Source organism: Podarcis cretensis (assembly GCF_951804945.1).
Source record: "Podarcis cretensis genome assembly, chromosome: 1".
NCBI classification, from domain to species: domain Eukaryota; kingdom Metazoa; phylum Chordata; class Lepidosauria; order Squamata; family Lacertidae; genus Podarcis; species Podarcis cretensis.
The window spans coordinates 83,572,522-83,595,356 of record NC_137170.1 but is presented as its reverse complement, the minus strand read 5'-3'; the positions used below and the strand labels follow the sequence as shown (position 1 = coordinate 83,595,356).

Here is a 22,835-nt window from a genome sequence, read left to right as displayed (position 1 = left end):
ATCTATCTATCTATCTTTCTAATCTATCATCATCATCATCACTTTCATTGCAGTATTGTCTTATCTCAGATTCTGTGTGTTGTTTATTCTATTATCTTTGTGTAGTTATATTTTGCTTGTTTCAGTCCACACACAAGAATCCAGCATGTGGAGTCCATAATCTGGAGGGTGTGTTAGACACTGAATCTTAGCGGTACATATTCCAGATTCATTTTGTACTGGGCCCAGGTGCCTCCATAGTCTAGGCTGATGCAAAGTGCCTTATGGTTGCTGTCAGGCCTCCCCACTGGCCCCTCAACTTGAAAGATTATGAGAATGATGGTAGTAGGAAGGGTTTTGTGGAATTTAGCGTAGCTTTTGGATTGGAGCCCAGCACACTTCCCTGGGCCTCACAGCTCTCCGTCCTCCAGCTACTGTAGCAGAGTTTCCGCAGCGTAGAAACTGTCGCAGTGTGTGTGTGTACCGAATCAAACACACTCAGACGTTAGTGTGTATATATCTCAGTCTTTAATCGTGTAGATAAACAGTTCAGAGATTTCCCAGCGACAAAGCGCTCATTTTGCTTCTTTCTCCGTCAGAAGCCCGGAACAGAACAGACACAGAGCAAAACCACTCCCCTCTGTGAAATCTTAGCCACGCCTCAGGAATGTGAGACGTCACTCAGAACTTCTTAACCTAGTTTGGTGGAGGAGCTGCTGCTAGGCCTCATCAAGCTCCGTCAGGACCATTGGTAGTACAGCAGGGCTTTAGTTTGGAAATAAACAATCTGAAATTAAAATGGATTAACTTTGAATGTTCACCTGATTCTTTCCAAATTAATGCCTTAACCTGTCCTAATCAGGTGGAGGAGTTGTATCTACTTACCACAAGTTAATACCTCTGGCACATTGCCAGGGGGAAAGGGGGATCCCTGGTTGGCTTTAGAATGAAATATAATTCTTGGAACTCCCTGCAGCACCCAAAGGCTGATTAGATCCACACAACCTCAGCAAATGGAATCCAGGCCACAGGATGCCACAGGCAGAAATTAGATACTCTGCAGATCTCTTTTGGCAACAAAAACAAAGACACAAACTTCTCTTTGTGGCAGGACCGAGTCAGAAGCTACAATGACTTTGAAAGAGACAACTCAGGCAGTAATCCTAAGCATACTTACTTGGAACCAAGTCCCACTGAAATCAGCAGGACTTACTTTTGGGTAGGCGTTTATAAGATTGCGCCATCTATCTCATATTTAGATGAGATGCACCAGGGCGATCTAGTGTCACAAGGCAAGGATTACAGAGATCTAGGTTCAAAACACTCAACAGCCATGAAGCTCACTGGATGAATTTGGACCAGTCACCACCTCACAGCTTAACTGACCACACAAGAGTTTTGTGAGGATAAAACTGGGGTGAGGAAGACAATGTACATTGCCTTAAGTTTCTGAGAGAAAAAGCATTATATACATGTAATGTGGCAAATGAATAAAACAAAAGCGATATTTCAAGGTAGATTTTGCATTGCCATGGAGAAGATCCAAGAATCTTTTCCTTTGGTGCAGGAGGGTCTTCTGACCAATTCCTTGGTACCTCATGTTCCCAGTTTTCCATCTCTGTTTGCAGCAAACTCCTGTCACAGGGATTTTCATCAGTGTCGCCTCTCCAGACTAAGCATGTATTTCCCCTGGAATTTGGTAGTATCATGCAAAACACCCACCCACCCACCCCTGGTTTTGCCTTTGTGCTTGCTGAGGAAGCAGTTCTGGCAGAAGCAGGATTTACCTATGAGCAGCAACAGCATCAGGAAGAGGGAATGAATCCCCCCCACCACCACCCCGTTCTGCCTTTTCTGCAGCATATCCGACTGTGTGTGACATCACCACTGACAGAAGCCAATAAGACCACTCTTTCTCCTTTCCCTCGAAGAGAGAGTGCTGGAGCTGAGCGCAACCGGGCCAAGCGAGCTGCCATCCATGCTCAGCCTGCGTGGGGCTGATGCAGCTGAGTGTTCAGTTGCTAGGGACCGAGTAGGCTTGGGAGCAAACGCGCCAGCTAGTTCCCATGCAGGGAATGGGGACCTTCCGGCTGGGGAGAAGGACTGTGATGTACACAGTGGAAACCATTCCCAAAGGGAAGAATCGAGTGCTGGGGGTGAGTGACAGAACGGTGGGGGAGGCACTTTGGGGAGGGAGGTGAGCTGGGATATTGGGGGAGGAGGAGGAGGAGGAGGAGGATGGAGAGGACTGGGGTGGATTCCCCTGAAATGGCAGCCGATCTCCTAACTTAGGGGGCAGTGGTATTCTAGATCACTCCTGTTTCTGAATTAAGCATGTGTGAGAGAAAGAGAGAGAAGCAGGACGGGGGATGGTGGAGAAACATCAGGACGGCTAATCATTATGGTCCCTAAAACTAACCTGGGAATTTATTATGTCTCTCAGATGAAAGGGAATAGCTTTTTGAGAGAAGCTCGTTCTCAGGACGTGGTTTTGTGTATGTGTGTGTATTCATATGCTAAATATTCCCAAGGAGCAGTAACCTGCAGCCAGAAAGGAAAGTGGGAAAAGATCCTGTTGGTCGCTCTAAAATGCCCGGTGCCCTGGTGTGTGCTACGGGGTTGCAGACTTCAGCATCAATTTTAGGAGAGGGGACAGATGAGCATTCGTGCCTCGGTACATGAAGGAAGTGAGCAGCATCGCTCTAGCAACACAGCACAAAAGGCAGAAATAGGCAGTGGAACAGGATCAAATCCTAGCACCACTATTTGCGAGAGAGAATTGCTGTGTCCATCACTGTTAGCTACAACAACTAAATGGAGCCTTCATGTTCAAAGGCAGTATACCCCGTAATGCCTGGTGTTGGGGACAGACAAGGGAGGGCCATTGCTTTTATGCCCTGCTTCTGAGTTTTTGAGACACAATGGGCTGATTGCAATTGGAAACAGAATACTGGACTAGATCGACCATGGGTGGGGAACCTGTGGTCCTACAGATCTTGCTAGACAACAGCTCCTTTCATCCCTGACCATTGGCAGCTGAAGTCCATCAACATCGGGGAAGTGGGGGCACAGGTGTCTATCCTTGCATCAGTCTGATGGGGGAAATTGGACTGTTTACAAAGCTGACCTGGGTCCCTGAACACTAATTCCAGATATGGTGTGTGTTTGTAGGTGTGAATACTTTGCACATGCCCAGAGGCCTTCTCCTCACTATTAATCTACATACTCCTGCCAGAGCTCAGAACTAGCTTTTAAAATGGGTTCCATGGCTAAGTCTTGGTGAGTGGTGACTCAAAACAAGCCTTGGCACTGATCCTAGAGGCAGAGTGAGTTTTTCAGCCTTGCCTTGTTCTGAATGTTAAAGGCAGAGTCAGAACACTCTTGCAATGGTTTGCAGATAATAAGGAGCAGCAGTACACCCTCCCCCCAACAGCCTTCTCCCTTCTTTCCTTTCCTGCCTCTTTACAGACTGATGGAAGATAGCAAGACATAGGGCAACACTTTGGGGAAAGAGAAGGCTTTAGGGCCACATTACTGAGTGGATCTGCTCAGTACAATGTCTTTATACAGCCCGGATTCCATGCCACTCTCTTTATGCACATGAAAAGGTTTCTTATTCTGCAGTTGTAAGAAGACAAAATGCATGGGGCTGCCTTTAAGACAATAGCTTAAGCACACGGCCATATCAGTTGGAATCTGCATAGAAAGTAACTGCTGTGTCTACTACACACTCACGTGTACTGGTCCTGCACAGGTTCAGAATAAATGAGAGTCCAGCACATTTACAAAGGGAAATCTCATGGCTGATTTGATGCATTAGTGCTACAGTGAATTATGAAAGCATGGAAACAGACTTTTCCCTACCTTCTAAAAATAGGTATGCTGCTGTGCTGGGATTTCCCAGACCAGCAACACCGACTCCCTTTATGAACAGAGCCCAGCTCCCAACCAGAGCGTGTGGGCTTGTGAGGCAACAGATATGCTAGAAGAGTGCTTTGGGTCACCACAAAAATAGCCTCTTGTCAGAGGAACTGATGTCAGCACACTGCTGTGCTAGGCTGCACCATGCTGAAAAGAACTACATTTACAGTGCAATCCTACACATGCCTACTAAGAAGTAAGTCCCACTGCATTCAATGGGGCTTATTCACAGGAAAGTGGGCATGCGATTGCAGCCCTAGTCTTCCTGCCCATCTGTTGGCACAAATGCAATTCATACGGTGTACCTTGTTCTCTCTTACCGAGCCGCACAATCTGCACAATTGCATGGAAGCACAAATGCACTGAGATGAAGATTATGTTCAGAAAAAAATGAGAGGCACACAATTCCGCCCCCCCCCAGCTGACAGACGGACAGACAGACAGACAGACAGACATTTAAAAAGGAGGAAAGGAGGCTAACAAATATCAGGTTATTTGTAAAGCAAATTCAGAAACCTTGGTCAGGGGTTGTCCCAGTCATTCAGCAGTGTGTGGCGTAGATGCAAGTGGTAATCTCCTGTGGATGGCAAATTCTACTTGGTTTTGAGCCAGTGAAACTGATGCTCTACCAAGTGGGACCTGATTCACCAGCAGTGAAGATGTGGCCTGGCCTGTAATTTCACAGACACCTGCCATTTTCACCAGATGCATCAGTATAGTTCAACAGTGTCCTTTAACTTTGAAAAAGTGATTTAGCGACTCTAAAGGTGTCAGACTTGTCACCTAGTGGCGCCTTTCCTTATGCTCACAGTGTTGTTGTTTCTTACTTGTTACTGTGAGGATACCTAGCTGAAGAAATATTGTCCCTCCACCCCTAGAAACACTATTTTCATGTGCACCTTTCCCAAAGGTAGCCAAAGTGGTTCCCTCCATATATTGTGGACTATGATTCCTATCATCCCTAATCATTGGTCACAGCTGGCTAGGGCTGATGGAAATTGTAATCCATCAACATCTAGAGGGAACCACTTTGACTAACTCAGCCCCAACATGTAATGTTGTCAGTTACCTTCTGACGGCTGCTACCTTCTTTTCCTCCTTGCACCTGTCTAAGTTTTCCTGGCCCTTTTCCTTCAGCTGCTTGTCAGCCAATGCCAGGACAGAAGAATGGCCCTAAAACAGACTAGATCCCAGAAGGCAGACAGGCACAAGCTTGGTGGTCCTTAAGAATCCTTTTTGCTTTTTCTGCCTTTAAACAGGCTCCAAATTGAAACATCTTCCTCATATTATGAGCCCTGATCAGTGTCTATCCAGCTGACCAAAATGCAAGAGGCTTATGTTACAGTATTGCTGCGGTTTCTTTGGCTGTAACATGGTGGCAGTTTATTCTTACCCAAACTTTTAATATTTGTACAACCAGCAGCAATTTGAGTTGAAAACTGGATTTAACAGAGTCCTTTTACACATACCTCACAAAATCCAGAGCAGTGGCAAACCAGATAAACATGGTCCCCTGTGTACAGGCCAGGGCAGAAGAACACATTTCAGTTGATATTCTCCAATGCCTCATTTAGAATAGCCTTGTGTAATTTATGACCCAGCTAAACACAGCCCACCAGTCATAAATTTCAGCCTGCTACGTATCTCCCACCTCCCATTTTTGCTGTGCCAGGCAGGTGGTAAAACCAGGATGTTTGCAGATAGATAGATAGATGTGGCCCTATCATAAATGGCTGGTGACCTGAATCCAGCTTATTTGAATACATTCTGCATACATCCTCTGTTATCTCCCATAATCTGGCTGATTCTGAGTTAACCAAAAGACCAAAATTCATTGCCTGCTGGGAGTCCTAGGAACAATCCAAACAATCATCCAACAGGATTTGCTGTGGTCACAAACCCCCTCCTCCAAATCTCACTTTCTCTTACTTGCTCATAGGTACACCTGGATCAGCTCAGCCTGGCTTGGAGTAGATTTTAGTGGGATGTCCTCCTCCTCTGCCAACATCTGAACAATACGGAAGTGTTAATTAGAGCAGATTTTGTAAATGTCAGCTTCCATTTAGTTACCAGATGACATTAACTATACTGGTGAACAGTCGAGAAGTGCTTAGAACATAAAGATCTCCTGATACACAAAGTCAAATGAAATAGATGAAAATTGTGAAGCACTTTCTCAGCAGAAAGATGCCCTAGAACGTAAGGAATAGTGATCTTACCATTAAAAAGATCAGCTCAGAAGATTCTCTGGCGTCAGTCCTTCGAAGTTGGTGTAATCATTAAGGGGTGTGTGTGTGTGAATGTTAATTTAGTCCATCAAGTGCCGAGTATTATTCCCCTGATTGTTCCCACAGACCATCCAGATCATGACTGGCTTCATACACATTAGCTTTGGGATCATTCTCAGCACCTTGACCAGTGTATATACCTCTTACTTTGTGTCTGGAGAGATCCCCTTCTTGGGAGGAGCATCCGTGAGTATCGCACATGGGACTGGACAAGCCCCCCTGGGAAGATGGGGAGTGAGGTGGAAGAGCGAGGAAGGAAAGAGTGGAAAGAGAGTTGGCATGCCCAGTGTGAGAAAGAGATAGTAACAACCTGGAAGGGGCATCAGCTGTTGAAGGAAAAGTTTGCAGAGCCATCAGAAAACTCCCGGATTAGAGTGATTTGCAGCGCAATCCTAGTCTTGTCTACTCGGAAGTAAATTCCATTGAGTTCAGTGGAGCTTACTCCCAGGCAAGTGGGTGTAGGATTACAGCCCTAATGGAGATTTCAGGCAATGCTGCGGAGTGAAGCCATCAGATACTCTCTTGGTTTATAATGACAACAGAGGTGATGTTTTTCATCTTTCAAAAGTGTGTAATCCATTTTGAAACTCATTAAGTGTTTTGCCTAAAAATGTCCTTTATGTTAAAAAATATGTTATAAATTTGGACTTCCTTGCCTCCCTCCCTCCCACCCTCTTCAGTTTTGTTTTGAAGTGTTCAGAATTCTTTTCTTTTCGTTATAATGTATTGTTAGCATAGTGCAACTAAAAATGAAAACATTTTCATTTTGAGGAGATTCCAATTTACATTTTAAAAATCAAAAATGAAAATCAAGCCATTTCAGATGCTCTCTTTCTCATTCTTGAGAGCAAAGACAGAAATGATTGTATATGTAAAGTTTGTGTTGTGCTGAAATCCTTAGACTAAATTCCTGAGGATAAATTTAGTATTTTACTTCTGGGAAATTTCATGTTAGAGAAATCTGACACTGTCTAGAATGTGTGTGGTTTCCCCCCCACAAAATCTGTGCAAAACTTAAACAAACATGTCAAAAACTCCAAAGACACAATGCCCTTTCTGCAGAAAAGTCTGTTTTACATCTTGTCACCCAAAGATGTCTTATTTGGGTCTCCATGCAGAATTACACAGAAATGCATGAACCCTCAGGTGCAAACTACCCGCTATATGAACATGTGTTTAATTAATTTCTGACTAAAATGAAATGAAAAGCACTCTTGGAAGGCTTAAATTTCAAGTTGGGAAGTGGCAGGGGGAAACGGATGCTAAGCAGTGTGTGTGTGTACAAAATCACCTGCCCTCCACTACAGGTGAAGAGGTGGTGCTGAACTCAGCACTGATTTCCGGCAAGATCTCGCGAGATTTTGGCAAGATCTTGAGAAGTCTTGCTGGAACCTACTGTTGCCGCTGCTGCTTCACACTGCCACTGCACAACCTAGGTAAGAGATGCTAGGGCAGGGGCAGTGGGGCGCAGGCAGGGTGGCATTCCCCATTTCTTCTCAAACAGCAAAACAGGATGTGCTACCCTTGGTTTCCAGACATCAAAATGGGATTTTTCTTCCCTAGGGGAATAGGGAGAAAGCAGCTTTGGAAGGAGCAATGTTGCAACAGAAAATTAGCCAGCAAGGAAAGAGTGAAGCATAACACCACCTTTGCTACTCCCCTCAAAATCACAGCCTCCTGAGGCAACTTTTCATTAAAACAAACAAACAAACAAACACACACTGAGCAGGGCTTCTTTACACACTGTTGTATAACGTGTGTAGTTTTCCTGAGTCATACAGTGGTACCTCAGGTTATAAACGCTTCAGGTTACATACGCTTCAGTTTACAGACTCTGCTAACCCGGAAGTAGTACCTCAGGTTAAGAACAGATGAGAACAGAAATCGCACGGCAGTGGCAGTGGGAGGCCCCATTAGCTAAAGTGGTACCTCAGGTTAAGAACAGTTTCAGGTTAAGAACGGACCTCCGGAACAAATTAAGTTCTTAACCAGAGGTACCACTGTAATTTGAAATTATGAACATTGAACTACTCAAAAGAAGATATGCAGCAGTTCTGTCAAATGTTATACAGTATAGCTACTGTGGGTGGCAGCCTTAGAGAGGCTTATGTTCCAGTCCAAAAGATTGGTAATTACAAGCACCTTCTGTAAATAGGTTCAGGGGTTCAGGTCTGAGAGCCACACTGGTCTTATTTGGGGTTTGGCCTGAGGGTATTTTTTAAAGGATATTGTTACATGCCACCTCAATCTCCAAGTGGTGCGAGATTCCAGGGGTTGGGGCCTGGAGCACAGAATCAGTCATCAGGTAATAGGCAGGTATAATTTCCACTGCAGCAGTCTAAATTACCATTTAACAGCCATGATTGTTGTACCAAAGGGTGGCTACATTATCTTCGATAATGTAGTGCCTGTCCACACTAAGTGACGGCAACATCAACTCATAGTCCTCTCTTCCAACAACATGGAACATGTAAAAGGGCTTTGGGAATGTAAGACTGCAGAACGGTATAGCCTATTAAAAACTTAGTTGTTGCAGTTCATGCTGAAAAAACAGCAGTAATTTTGGATTTTCAGTAACTGAAATAAAGTGAAAACACACAGTCATATAAAATGTTTCCAAGTCTCACAACTAGTTCTTTTTTTACAGAAAGGATAAAATGTGCCTTCAACCCTAAGTTTTTTTTATATAAAAAAAATCTCTTTCTGTCAATGGCAGAATCAAGCATCTTATGACAAAATGTCACCTCCAAAGCTTTGTAAAAGATTAGCAAGTATTTCACATACATAAACCTTGAAAAACCAAACCAAAGTGAGATGGTTGTTGTGGTATGGTTGGAATTGTGATAACATAAAAAATCCCAGTGAATGTCTGTACATTTGCCACCTATTTTCCATCTCCTGAGGCAACCAAAATAACTTCAGTATTAGATAGTGAATTCATTCTTTTTGAAGGAGTGACCCTAAGACTTGGGATAAAAAAGACTTGGCATAAAAAAGCAATATTTGTCTCTGGATAATAGAAGTATTTTTAAAAAGTCCATTGCCAGGCTAAAAGTTCATTAGACCTGTGCAGGCCTTCCAGCTAGCATTAAGGAGCCCGCCCAGAACCATGGTTTTATGTCACAGAAGACCTACAGCAAGAGGTTCTCACCTTTTCTGCTCTCAGGGCTAACATTACTGAGCCCCAACAGTCACAAAATGGTGGCAAATGGAGAATCAGGTGGCAAATGGCATAATCAGCTGGCAATTACTGACATCATTTCCTACTAATATCTAATCCATCTTTGGACATTCCTAAATTCTTTGCTCCAGCATTTTCCTAATGGCAAGGGTTCTGTACCTAAGCTTTCCTCAAGTACAGACCTTTGCTCTGGAGCTATTTGTGACAGCCTCTCTGATCCATTAAGAAGGCTTTTTCTTTTATATATTTCTCTCCCCATTCCCTCTCAATGTGTTTTTTTTTTTTAAAAAATCTCCTGTAATTTCATCTCCCATTCTCCTTTCACACTAGTACCATATCCCACAATTTCCAGTTTCTGTCACCCATTTTCCCTGGTCCTTTTACAGCCACTTCTCATTCCCAGAACAGTTTCTCTCACCTATGCATTCCCTTTTTATTCCCGGTTTCTCTCCTCTGGCCCTTTTACCTCGGTGGAGGGAGACCTTCTCCCCGCACCTCCTTCTCTGACTCCTGGCCACCTTTACTCAGCATGCAAGCAGTTGCTAATGCTGGCATTGGGTCCAACTAAAAGGCTATTGCTAGGAGGGATGGAGCAGGCAAGTGAGGAGGCTGTTTACGAATCACTGGCTTAGAGGAGACAGAGTCCAGTGAGCTAGACAAGAACTTTCCTGTCTCTCTCCAACAAGACCAGAGCAGCAGTGGTGTAGCGTGGGTTGTCAGCACCCGGGGCAAGGCAAGTAATTTGCGCCCCCTAACCCGTGGATTTGCGCCCCCTAACCCGTGGATTTGCGTCCCCTAACCCGTGGATTTGCCCTAACCCCAGATGTTGCGCCCGGTGCGGCCGGCCCCCCCTGCACCCCCCACGCTACGCCACTGCAGAGCAGCAATTGCAGACTTCACCCAGCCGCAACTAAATCCAGTGCCACCTAGTGCCAAAACTGTCCAGATGGGATCTTACTGGATTCTCTGTGCACGTGATCTTGTTGGGTTGAAGGGTGCAGTTCACTGACTGGGCAGAGCTGCCATCTTCAGAGTGACATGGCAGAACATGAGCAGTTAGATTGAAAGACCCTTTGGCTTAAAAATAAACAAAAAAAACACTTCACGGGTATTCAGACGTTGATGCTGGGGAAGGCAGGGCCAGCCCCAAATTTTTCCCTGTCTGAGACAGAACATAAGATGGTGTCTCTACCCATTCTGTGTACTGATGCTGACTAGATTGGCAGTTGAACTTTACTTCAATGCTGTCGATGCGATAGCATCCTGCAGTGCACCTGAGGGCAGCAGGCTAGTTCAGGGGGTATATTGACAGGCCTGCGGCAAATTTAGCTCTGATCACCAACAGTGAACAATGGCTGAGGGGCTCAGGGGTTCTACTGCCTGAGGCAATGACTCCACCCTACCTGATAGTAGAACCGGCCCCTCAGAAAGGTGTTTTCAGTAGTGCTCTGTGAATAACGTGAATTCTAGCCAGTCCTCGGAAAGTTCATTTTAAAAAGGAATTAGTTGCATTGCACCCCTCCCAAAAAGAATCAAGTACAGTTCAAGTTGAGATCCCTGCATTTCAGGGGGTTGGAATAGATGACCCTTGAGGTCCCTTGCAACTCCATGGTGCTATGATTCTATGACCCTTTAATTCATATTTTGCTCACGTCATCCTTGGCATTTCCCCCCAGCCTTCAGAGTTTTACAAGCTGCTCTGCTAAAATGTAAAACATACTCAAAAAGTCTAAGAAAGCACGCACTGTGTAATGTCAGCAATTGCTTTATTTATTACCCCCAACAATTGTGTTATTTAAGCTTAAATAGGAGCATCACTTTTCAAATAGGTGAAAATGGTCAATGCATTGGCCACAAACAAACAGAGTTAGGGGTGATGAAACCCTATAAGAATTGAAATTTCATTGAATTAGAAATTGCCCAGAGTTCCACAGCAAAAGGAACTTAATTCGTGTTCACCCAGAAATTATAACAGCTTCTTTCAGATGTAATTCAGAGATTTTTTAAAATTCAGTGAATTAGTTATTCTGAATTAGTTCATTCCTTCCAAGCACTGATTCAAGCCTGCCTTCTGGCCCTGTCTATTCCCACTTAAACATCATAATAGGTGTTTTAAAAGACAAGAGTTCTCTGTGGCTTTTCAACACCTTCTCCTGCTGCATGAGAGAAGGAGCATTGAAGAAGGAAAGCACAGGATTAGCTAGTGCCAGTTTTGACCTGCATGCAGACAGCAAGCACATAATTTAATCAGGATCCACGTTGGGTTACCATCTGTACAAGCTGATATGCAGTATGGCTTCTCTGTGGTGGTTGTTACGATGTCACCATGCAACCACCCCAGAAAAGTGCCGCCTTGTGGCCCTGCCTCTTTGTGGATCTTCCTCCTCTCCACCAGCTTGCCACCCTCTAATGGAAGAGGAACGACAGCAAGAATTCTTACTTAACCATTTGCTTATTGTGCAGCCTTAAGCATACTTGTTAAGAAGTCCCATTGGACTTAATTCATGGCGGGAAAAATGGTTTAGGATCAGGGATAGCAAATGCATTTTGAGATCTTTGTGGACTCTCCTGCTATTTCCTCAACATGCATAAATTCTATGCTTCAAATCATTTGACAAAGTTTGGGGAAATTCAATCAATATTTTGAATATTCAGTATTCAAATGTAGAGAGAATTTTGCTCTTCTGATATATTTACCACTTTCAGGGCCTAATCAGAAGTTAATAGGGCACATAGCTGCTGCCAGCTTACATGACTCGCCCTGCCCTGCCATATGCATGTCACCAGTAATGTCAAATAAACATTTCAGATCAACATGTGAAATGACATCATGCTGTCAAGCATTTATTTCCCCATCCTCTGTAGCTGCCAGTTAAGTGGAGTGGGGAAATATTAATCACAGTGACATCATCAAGGAGATGAAGGGGGCAGATATTGGTCTGCCACAATGCATTCCCTGTAATCTTTAGTTAAGCTCTTATTATCCCAGTCAAAAAGCAACTCCTTTTTATTTCCAGGGGTGTGGCCACAGCAGCATTTTATCTCTCTCCCCCCCCCCCCCAGTTCATCTCTGGTTCATTTTTATCTTGTATTGCTTCAGTACAGATTTCCCATATAGGAATGGAAGGATCTGTCAATTTTGGTCCTCTCAGTTTCTCATTTTTCTAATTTTGAACTCATTTGTCTGCTTTTTGCAGTAATAATTTTAAAAATCCTCTTGAAAATTCAACAGTGTTTTAGTGCCAATTTCTCCCATTAAACACATTTTTATATGCAGTTTTGAATAATGTACACATTTTTGTCGAGCAATTCCCCCCACTCCGATATAATGCATTTTTGTATGTTCTTTTTCAAGAATACCTCCATTCTTATCCCTAATGTATGTGTTCTTGGAAGCATTTTTGGGGTGGAGAACTGATGTGTGAATTTTGAAGGATAGCGTATGAATTTGATACGTTCAGCTTTAAATGCATACTGAATCAAATCTCTCCCTCCCTCCCTCCCTGTACACATGTGCCTCCTCCTCCTCCTGGATTTGTGAGCCTAAGCTGTTGTTCCTTATTAATGGCAGACTGCACAAGATTGCACTCCTGCAATTTCAAGGAAGAATTGGGAAAGAACCAGTTTGAGGAGCAGATGGGTTGCTAAGGTGTCTGGCGGAAGTTGCATGGATGCAGTGGACACAAACTTTGCAGTACAGTGGTACCTCGGGTTACATACGCTTCAGGTTACATACGCTTCAGGTTACAGACTCCGCTAACCCAGAAATAGTACCTCGGGTTAAGAACTTTGCTTCAGAATGAGAACAGAAATCGTATGGTGGTGGCACGGCAGCACCAGGAGGCCCCATTAGCTAAAGTGGTGCTTCAGGTTAAGAACAGTTTCAGGTTAAGAACGGACCTCTGGAACAAATTAAGTACGTAACCAGAGGTACCACTGTACAAGGAAACTAAAAATACACCAGTAACTAGGTTCAGGATAGGGGTGGACCGAGGGCTATGGAAAGGGAAGAAATTGCATGAGAATTCTGGCCAGATGATAAGTCTTTGCTTCTGTATTGAAACCCACATGTTTACACTTTTTTTTAAAAGAAAAGGAAAAAGTGTGGAGTGCTAAACAAATGCAGTTCATGAAATGTGATCTGAAAATGCTGCTTCTGCAAGTTACTTTCTATAGCAGATCATACAGACAATAGTGGGTGCACCCTGACCTTACTTTAGGGCAAGTGCATGGGGAAATGGCTGCCTAGCAATGGGTGAGGTTAGGGTGGGGTGCACTGCCAACGTTCACTCCTACTGTTAAACCTGTGACTGTCTTTTCTGAGAAGTTTCATCAACATCTCGTTTTTCACCTTGCAGTCTGTTCACACACATCTTCCATTCTCCATCCACTTCATACAACTTACGTGCCTTGGGTGGTCTCATTCTATAGCTCAATTTTCCTTTGCTGTTTATTGGTGTCCTTCTGTGCGGTCTTTTACCTTTTTGTGTGTGAGGCTTAAAGTGATCCTTGCTTTAGATTGCAATGGGATGCGAATGGGAAACCTAAGGTGCGCAGAATGCACACGTATATTGTAAAAGCCTTGATTCTGCTTTCTAACAGAGCCATCTCCAAATCTGAAGGGGCCCTTGGCAGAGGGCTTTCTGGTGCCCCTCCTCCTCATACAGGGTGCCCCTGGCTTCAGGCTTCAGGCTTCAGGTGGCAATGGGCAGCTTCAAGCCCCCATGATAAATTGCCTGCCATGCCCCTGATATCATGTTACTCTGGGGCATTGTGGAGAATTAAAATGCTAGGCTTCTACATTGCCAGCCTATGCAATGGCACCCTAGGAGTAGTCTGAAAGTGCTGGCATAGCCTGATTAAAATTGGCCATGGTTGAGCAATGGAGAGGTTCAAAGATTATTTAAGCCTCATGTATGAAATCACCCTTAAGTTGTTTCTGCAAAACCACTTCCCCAAGATGCATTTGTTCTTCACTCCTGCCCTGATTAGGGCTCCGACAAACATTCACCTTGAAATTAACACAGCCAGACAAAGGACTGCTAAGGATACTTGTCTCACTGAGTAATCAGATTGTTTTGATACTTTCTGCCCTCACAGTCCTCAGCCGCTGCCACTTTGTCTGAGGTGATCAATGGGTTCTCTTGTTTTCAAGCTTCCTTGACATCATTGCATAAGAGTTGCACACCTTCTTTGTGTAACCATTGACAAAATAAAATGGTTTACCATTGGAATAAGCGGCAGTGTGGGGAAAAGAGGCTAAAGAAGACTGTGAGGGCAACAGATGAAAAGGGAAATGGGTCAGAGAAGTTCAGCATTGAGACAATAGCCCTCTTCGAATATTCCGTATGTGAGTTAGCTAAACTCACGATGGTGTGCATAGGGCACTAATTCCACACCGCTGATGCTGTTCGCATCACCTTCCATGAGTTGTAAGCTGAATCTACAAAGTGAGGGGCCTCCTGTACTCATGGAGTCTTCCTGTGTGTGAAATAGAATCCTAACAGATCCAAAAAGCAGGCTCCTCTGTTCATACATTTACCACCACCACCACCCGATTTGCAGAAGGCTAGGCAACAGGGGTGGTCTAGTATGCTTGTACCCACAGCTCCCTCTTTTTGTGGTCACTTAACTCAAATATAAACCATTTGAAGAGGGCTAAAGTCAATGTCAGATATGTTCACAAGTGTTGAAAACTGCAAAAATAGGACACTTCTTTTTTCTCTTTCTTTCTCTTTATTTGACTTTATTTTGTTTTATTTTTGACACTCACAAAACCAAAAGTTTCATCTCAGCTCTAAAATCAACGGCATCAAATGCACTACACTCTTTCTGTGGCTCCGAAGCAGAGAATCCATAGCATGGCTCCGCATCACCCCAGTCACTTGAGCTATCACTTGATCAACCATCATTCTGGGGGGTGGCTCTGCCTAGGCTCAGAGGTGTCAGGCCTCATTCATCTTGCGCCTCCAACTTCCTTTTGGAGGTATGAAGTGCCTGCCAAGAGAAAGTACAGAAATAGTCTTAGTTTTGAGGCCCAGAATGGAACATTGAAGTAGACGATGGGGATGTTAAGTGAGCTGTAAGAAGATCAGCTATCCCAGACAGTAGAGATCTTTTACATGCGGGAAATCTGACCTGGCCAGATGATGGGGCAACCTTGCTACATGTGGTTAAGAGGCTATAATAGGCTTTCTCCCTTGAACAAACCATCCTTAAAAATAAATAAAAAGCCAGCAAGGATGATACCAATCTTCCTCTTCATTTCTATCACAGCCTTCTAAGGTGGGTCCAGTGATTGTGGGAAGGGTAACTGCCTTTAACATGACTATCAATTACACACTTGTTTCCTTCCTCCCAAACAGTTCATTGTCTCCGGATGCCTCTCAATTGGTGCTGAGAAGAGCCCTACAGAGTGTGCAGTGAGTTGAAGTCAGCCGTTCTTTTAACTGTAGTCTAACTCTGCTCACCTCAGATGAACAGCTAAGGTTTGGCAGGTTTCTGGGATCAACTGAGCAACAGTGTGTTGTGGTGTAGCGGTTAAGAGCATTGGACTAGAACTGAGGAGATGCTGGTTCAAATCCTTGCTCAGGAGGAGAATTTGTGCCAATCACTATTTCTCAGCCTCACTTACTTCATAGGGTTGCTGTGAGGACAGGTTGTGGGAGGGGTGGGGGAGAGAACCATATGTGCTACTTGAGCTTCCTGGAGGAAAGATGGAATATAAATGCAATGGAAAAATAGTGGAGACTTTGTAACAATAATCTGAAGTGAAAGTAGATTCTGAGGTTAAAGAAAGTCCCATTCAAAGCCTGATTTCAGCCCTGATCAGATTGCATCAGGGAAGTGGAACTTGTTGCCCTCCAGATACTGTTGAACTACAACTCCCATCGTGCCTGGCTATTAGCAAGGTTGGCTGGTGCTGATGGGATATAGAGTCCAAAGGCATATTGGGGGCCATAGGTTTGCTACACCTGGCTTCCATGAAATATATGTGGTCCTATTGCACGGGAATTCTCTGCTTTATATATAGGGTTTTTGCGCAGCATTGAAAGGCTCAGTACAATACAGAGGGGCATTTACCCAGGTCTGAGGGTAGATGATGCAGCTGCCTTGCTGAAGCTTGGTTTTATAATGGGGAGTAGGGCTAGCAAGAGCTATGCAATATGTGCAAAGGATACTGTGGTAGATATTTATGAAACGGCGGGACAGGGCAGGACAGGGGCTATTTCTTGTGGCATTATTGCACTCCTTTTTGAGTTGCCATATATTCCATATGGACTAGCCACAAATTGGACAGAGTGAGAGGCTTGTACCACTTGGAGGAAGAGGGTGTGGAGGATAATCTGCCCTCCTGTGGCCCAGTATTTAGTCATCTTCCTTACAGCTTCTCCATATCATGTTTCCTACAAGAGCGAGAAGCACTGTTCTACTTTCTGGCATGTCCTTCTAAGGTCTTTTCAGTCCATCCCTGTGAATTATTGTAAATACAAAGCTTTAGGTAAGGAGAGGAAAATTGAGAATGGCCCTGCAGCTGCTGTTGGACTACAACTCCCATTATCCATCACCACTGGCCATGTTGGCTGGTTCTGATGGGAACTGGAGTCCAGTAACAGCTGGAGGGCTGCTGGTTCCCTTAGATCTACTAGATTAGGGCTGCAGTCTTATATCCACTTATATAAGAGTAAGTCCCACTCTTTACCTCCAAGTAAATATGCATAGGATTGCACTTTAAATTCAATGCCACAGGACTCACCCTCACTGAATTCAGCTGAGCTTATATCTGAGTAAGCATGCAGAGGATGATGGGGCTGCATCTGAAGTTGTTCTTAGTCTTATGGGAAGAACTTTGAAGAATGCCTTTGTAGTGAGGTTTTGAATCTCCGGGAACCCAGATGAAGCTGCTGTGGAGAGGGTGAGAGTTTCAAGCAGAGGAAAGTTGATATATTCTTCTTGGGTGATCCAGAGCTGGAGGCAGACAATAGCACACAACAGAGGCCTTGCTGCTGACGGCGTTCATATACCCCTATTGTCTCTCTTCAGGGATGCACGGAGGGTGAGGAGTGTTTCAGAAAACCTATTTGAGCAGAGATAACAGCGAGACAAAACAGTGTACATCACAGGCAGTGATGTCTCTATCATGCCGCCTTCAGCTCCCTCCAAAGCTGCCATTTGTGTCTTTCAGCCTAAGCAGCTTCCGTGGCTGCCAGATCCACTCTCTGGGTGCTTCACATCATGAGTCTCACTTGACATCATGAGACTCACTTGACATTGGAATTGAGAGACTGGAGTTCCTAAGCAAAGACTATAGAAGAGGATGGCAGCTCCTGCACTTTGCTACCACTTTAAATAGCAGAATCCCTCCTCGCAAATAGCCTGCATTCAGTGTTTTATGTTTTTCAGGTAAAAGGCTCCCAAGCCATGAATATCATCAGTGCCATCTTTGCATTACTTGGAATATTGACTTTTATAGTAGACTTGAGCAAAAATGGGCCATTTCATTACGATGATAATCATCACTATTCTCTGGTTATGGTAAGTTTCCCTACCTCAGCAACAACATAACTTTTTGAGATTAACGAGGGGAGGGGCGTCAGAGGGGTTAGTACATGCATATTTTAATATAAATGTACTGGCACTTACAATGTGCTTAAGGTGCCTCCAAATGCTGTCAAGCATACAGAGTCAGCATGCCAGCTGCGTGGGGACTGTCAGGATCCCAAATGGCAGGTGAGGGTCAAGATGTGGGTAGCACAGTCTCAAAGAGCAGCCATTGCACAGCCCACACATCCATACTCTCAGGAACCACATTATTGTCGTGATGCTTGCCCCACTTCTGTGTTGGCATTACAATGTGAAATTCACTATGGGAAAACTGCCCACATGTTCCCTCACCCAGCTCTCTCTAACATAAATCTCATTCCGCCGCCTTCCCCCTGCTAGCCTTTACCGCTGTTAGGTAGTGCATCAGCACAATGAACTATGGTAAATGCTAGCAACCATGATTCCATCTGAGCTGGCCCTGCCATTAGTCAAAGTGAGGCAGCTGCCTCAGGCAGCAGATACTGATGGGTTTGGAATGGTGGTGAGCTGTTTGAGATGTTTGTGCAACACAGCCTTCTCTTCACCCCTTGAATTTGCTTGCTAGTCACAGGTGTGATGAAAGGCATTGTCCCATTGCCAGTGTTGAAGTAAGATTCGACTGCCAGGTGAGTGGGCTTGAGGGATGTGGGAGGGCACCATCTTGTCCTTCACCTCAGGCAGCAAAATGTCTTGGTCTGGCCCTGATCTTAAGTAGCATTTGCTAACCAGCTTCAGATCTTGAATCCAGGTCCTGCTTAAGAGGGAACCTAAGGTGACTGACATTGTGGTGCTATTTATTAGTCATGAATCTTGAAAGTCTCCAGCTGAGAGCTGAGACTGGAGCCAGACTGTGCAGGGAACATCTCTCTCTCTCTCTCTCGCTCTCGCTCTCGCTCTCTCTCTCCATCCCCCTTCCATCTCACATTCTCTCTCTGTCTCTCTCTGTCTGTCTCACTTACACACACACACAGAGCCAAAAAGCTTTAAAGAGCCGGCATGAAAGTACAGCGGTGGGTGTTTTCTCAAGCTAAATCATTCAGACCAAGGACACAGGCAACCTGATAATAATCCTATGCATGTTTACCCAGAAGTAAGTCCTACTGTGTTTAATAAGGGTTACTCCTAGACAAGTATGCAGAGGGTTACAGCCAGAGTCTCATTTCCTATTAGCAGTTAGACACCCATGCCACAGCCAGATCAAAGCTGATTTATACCCTAACTTGAATTCCTTCCTTTACATTTTATTACCTGCAAAAAAACAAGCCTTCACTGACATTTGGTTGACAGCTTCAAATAACTTCTTCCTGCATTCACACAGAATAGAGAGGGGGGAAAGGTACAAATCTAGGCAGGTTCATGGGAGAAGATAAATGGATAAAGTTCAGTTTGGTGATCAGCTTTGTAACATTGTGTTTTTTTTCCTTTTTGGAGAAGACAGGCAACAGGATTGCCATTGTATTGCTGACATTCACCATTGTGGAATTTTGCATCGCATCTGCCACTGCATATTTTTGGTGCCGGGCAACCCGTTCTGATTCCAATGAGGTAAGTGCATAATTCTCACCAGAACTGCAACTGCATCTGTGTTTGGGGACCAGAGTGTCAAGTGTCTTAGTTGCACTTCAATCAGCTGCATAGGTAAATGCATACACAAGACGTTAGGGTGAGGAAGATGACCCAATTAGGTTGGGCAGATAGTGGGGGAATTGGTTCACGTTTTAATGCAAAGCTCCTTAATTTGCACTTTCTGAAATAATATCCTTCAAAATCCACATCTCCAAATTTTGTGATGCAGTTCTCAAACCAAGTAATGAGCACTAAAACTGCATGCATTAGGGGAAAGCATGCTTACAAATGCATATGTTCATGAAAATAAAATTCAGAAATGCATTATATTGCAGGGAAGTGTGCATAAAGTGCATTTATTAGTGAAGATCAACTCCAAAAATGTGTTATATTATGAAAAGCATATATTAGGAAAATGTTGCACTAAAATTATGAGAAATTTTAATGATTTCTTTTTTAAAAAAACAAAACAAAAACAAAAAGTGTCTACAAACTGATGCAGAAATGTGGAAAAATGAATTTAAGAATCGAAAAAATGAGAAACTGATGAAAATTGAAATTAATAGATTCATCTGTCCCTGGGGTACATTCACACAGAATAGAGAGGGGGGAAAGGTACAAATCTAGGCAGGTTCATGGGAGAAGATAAATGGATAAAGTTCAGTTTGGTGATCAGCTTTGTAACATTGTGTAACATTTTAGCTGATAGGAATATAGCTTTGGTTGGATAGGGATAAGAAATGTGATAATACTAGCTAATGAAATCAAGTTTAAATTTCTTCTGTTTTCTAGGCCATATTGATTGAACCGAACACCATCAGGACAGATACCGAGGCCGCATCTGTAGAATCATCAGTAACCCATCCGCCAAATTCCAATGATGTAAGTTACGATTTAAAAGTAGAGACTGTGTAGAAGACTCAAGAGGAGGAATCTGTATGGAGAAATCACACCAGCTGCACCTATTTTGAGGTGTCAACGCTGGCCCTTTCCTGCATGACAGAGTTCCGTCAATTACTGCCAGTATTCCAGCTGCCAGGCCAGTGAGGCCAAAGGGACCATCTCTCTTCTTTCTCCAGTACAGTCTCAGCTTTAGACTGTGGCTAAGAAGCATGTGGCTTGATATGCTCTGCCTTGGACTAGGAGGTAACATTTGGACTCCTCTTTTTTGCATAGGCCGTTTATGGAGCTCACCATGAGTTTGGCACATGGATTCTTAACATGTTAAAGTGTGTTTGAAGACCGTGTAGTATTGGGGGTGGTCACAGGACAGCTGGAGACCCAGAGAAGAACGCGGAAGGGAAGCATGTAGGAGCACGGGCAAGTCATTAGTGCGTTTTTCTGCCTCTGGCTGGCTCCATTGGTGACCCTGGTGCAAAATATAAGAGAAAACAGTATGTGGTGTTGATTTGGATGGCTCACTGCTCAGGGTTGCAGCTGGTTCTTAAAGACTCTCTACCTAAGTTGAGCCTCCTGAGATGTAGCCAGCATATGGGACTGCCTTGGCCCCAATCTCTACATTTGTCCCCCTCTGCACCTCCAAAGCACGGGTGCATTGTAGAAAGCAGCTCATGGGAATCAATTTGGAAAGCTGATTGGTCATCAGAAGTTTCATCAACAATGCTGAGTTTTATTGAGTGCTGCATACTACTGCATTTATTTCAGTTAAGTGTACATACATATCCATTAAGACTATCCACAGAACAACTCCTGGGAAATTTTCTCCTAGTTTGTTCCCTAAAGGGATCCTTCACACTCTCTTTGTATAGCTTGCAGGTATGATGAGCTTAAAGCAGACACGGTATACATTCCGGATTATTGGCTCCTCCCCTAGCATTAGTCATTCTGGAGCTGGAAACTGCCATCTAATACCTGGAGGTAAGATATGATGTCCGTTGTTAGCGGACGTCAGAAAACTTTTGGCAACATTCCGCACAGATTGATTTTCAAGGTAGACCTCTAGCATCTCCTCACACTCTTCAAGGTCAGCCATGGCACTTGAGGCAGGCCCAGGAACAAGAGGCGCAAGTGGGACTAATCTCTGCTCCTACATTGGTAACTTGGAGGGGGGTGAGCCCTGTTGGTTTAAAAGAAATTAACTTTTAACCCAAGAGGATCTGCAGCAAGTATGGAGGCATTTAGGTGGCAGCACTGAACCTTGTTAGATGTGCTTAGAGTCCCACTGAACTGACTGCAGCATCCGTGTGCCTAATGGAATAAAGGATTGCAACACAGTCGAACATGAAATCCTCCTGCTTGGGCGCTATTGAAATGAATGGGAGCTGCACGAGAAGCTGTGCAGTGCTCTTGAGCGGCATCCATTCATTTCAAGAAGGCTTGAGAAAGAGAGATTCCCGGTCAATCGTGCTCTTGGTCTCCAAGAGTGCTGGGCTGGGTGATTGCTGGTTTTGTTCAGGGTGGGGCGGGTTATCGACTGAATACTGTGTAAGTAGCAAGTAGTGTTTTTTGATATTTTGTATTGTTGTTATAAGGAACTGGGAATGGCTAGGTCAGAATCCATTCCGCTGGCTTCTGAGCATCTTGGTTAATGTTTCTTCAGAGCATGTTTTCATGGGGAATTTCTACTGACTATTTAATGCCTGTCTGTGAAACAGGGATACCTAATATTGAGTGGCCTCACCGAGGTCTGAATCTTGTAGCTGTTTATATGGTCCTAGACAATTTTAGGTTTTAGAGTCTGCAGCTGATTCACTCTTTCTAGGTCTGATCTTGCTTTTCATGGGTATGATTTTTTAAAATGAAAATAAATTATGTACCTGAAACAACATGCGCCTGTCTTTTGACTTTTTGTTGTTGTCCCTAACAGAAGATTCACCCTCCTGCAGATGCTTGCTCTTACTCCACCCAGAGCAAAATGGTGAACTAACTCACCATCCTGTTGCACTCTTCATTGCAGCCTGATAGCTGTCTCACAGAAGGAGTTCCAATGAATTGGGGGACAGGGGGCGGGCACGGGATAGTCATCATCTATTTCTGTGAATGCTCAAAGTGGATTAATATTCAAAGATAAAGACCACCATACTTACAAGACACCTATTAGAATGTAATATAACAAAACACTCAGTGTAATAGTAATAAAACACTCAAATATGCCTTCAGCGTCTAACTTCTTGGCTATGCGCCCCAAACCCAGGTCTCAGTATGTGAACATTGCATTTTAAAATTCAATGTTCAGACTTTACCCATGCATTTATTCTGCACCTGCTTACAGTGATGCTGAGTACTCATCCTACTTTTCCACTGTGTATAATATCAATGACTGGTTTTAAAGTGGACAAGTATGAACTGTAGTGTAA

General features: G+C 44.0%; 1 protein-coding gene across 3 annotated transcripts; it reads left to right on the top strand.

The window, feature by feature from the left end:
- The first annotated feature begins 1,753 nt into the window (after positions 1–1,753).
- On the top strand, positions 1,754–22,306 carry LOC307204923 (membrane-spanning 4-domains subfamily A member 15-like). Of its 3 annotated transcripts, none has more exons than XM_079957092.1 (6): positions 1,759–2,135; positions 6,255–6,374; positions 15,735–15,791; positions 17,773–17,904; positions 19,384–19,497; positions 20,311–22,306. In XM_079957092.1, the coding sequence occupies exons 1-6, from the start codon at positions 2,046–2,048 to the stop codon at positions 20,431–20,433; spliced, it is 636 nt and encodes a 211-aa protein (XP_079813218.1). In that variant the 5' UTR covers positions 1,759–2,045; the 3' UTR covers positions 20,434–22,306. The 3 variants fall into 3 exon arrangements, with proteins under 3 accessions (XP_079813220.1, XP_079813218.1, XP_079813219.1); XM_079957093.1 differs by having other exon boundaries at positions 1,760–2,135; positions 19,387–19,497; XM_079957094.1 differs by lacking the exon at positions 6,255–6,374 and having other exon boundaries at positions 1,754–2,135.
- The last annotated feature ends 529 nt before the right edge of the window (positions 22,307–22,835 follow it).

Coding starts and splice junctions, on each gene's coding strand:
- LOC307204923 (XM_079957092.1), top strand. CDS start 2,046: ATGCAGGGAATGGGGACCTTCCGGCTGGGGAGAAGGACTGTGATGTAC. Junction 15,792..17,772: donor AGAGCCCTACAGAGTGTGCA/GTGAGTTGAAGT, acceptor TATGTTTTTCAG/GTAAAAGGCTCCCAAGCCAT. Junction 19,498..20,310: donor CCCGTTCTGATTCCAATGAG/GTAAGTGCATAA, acceptor TCTGTTTTCTAG/GCCATATTGATTGAACCGAA.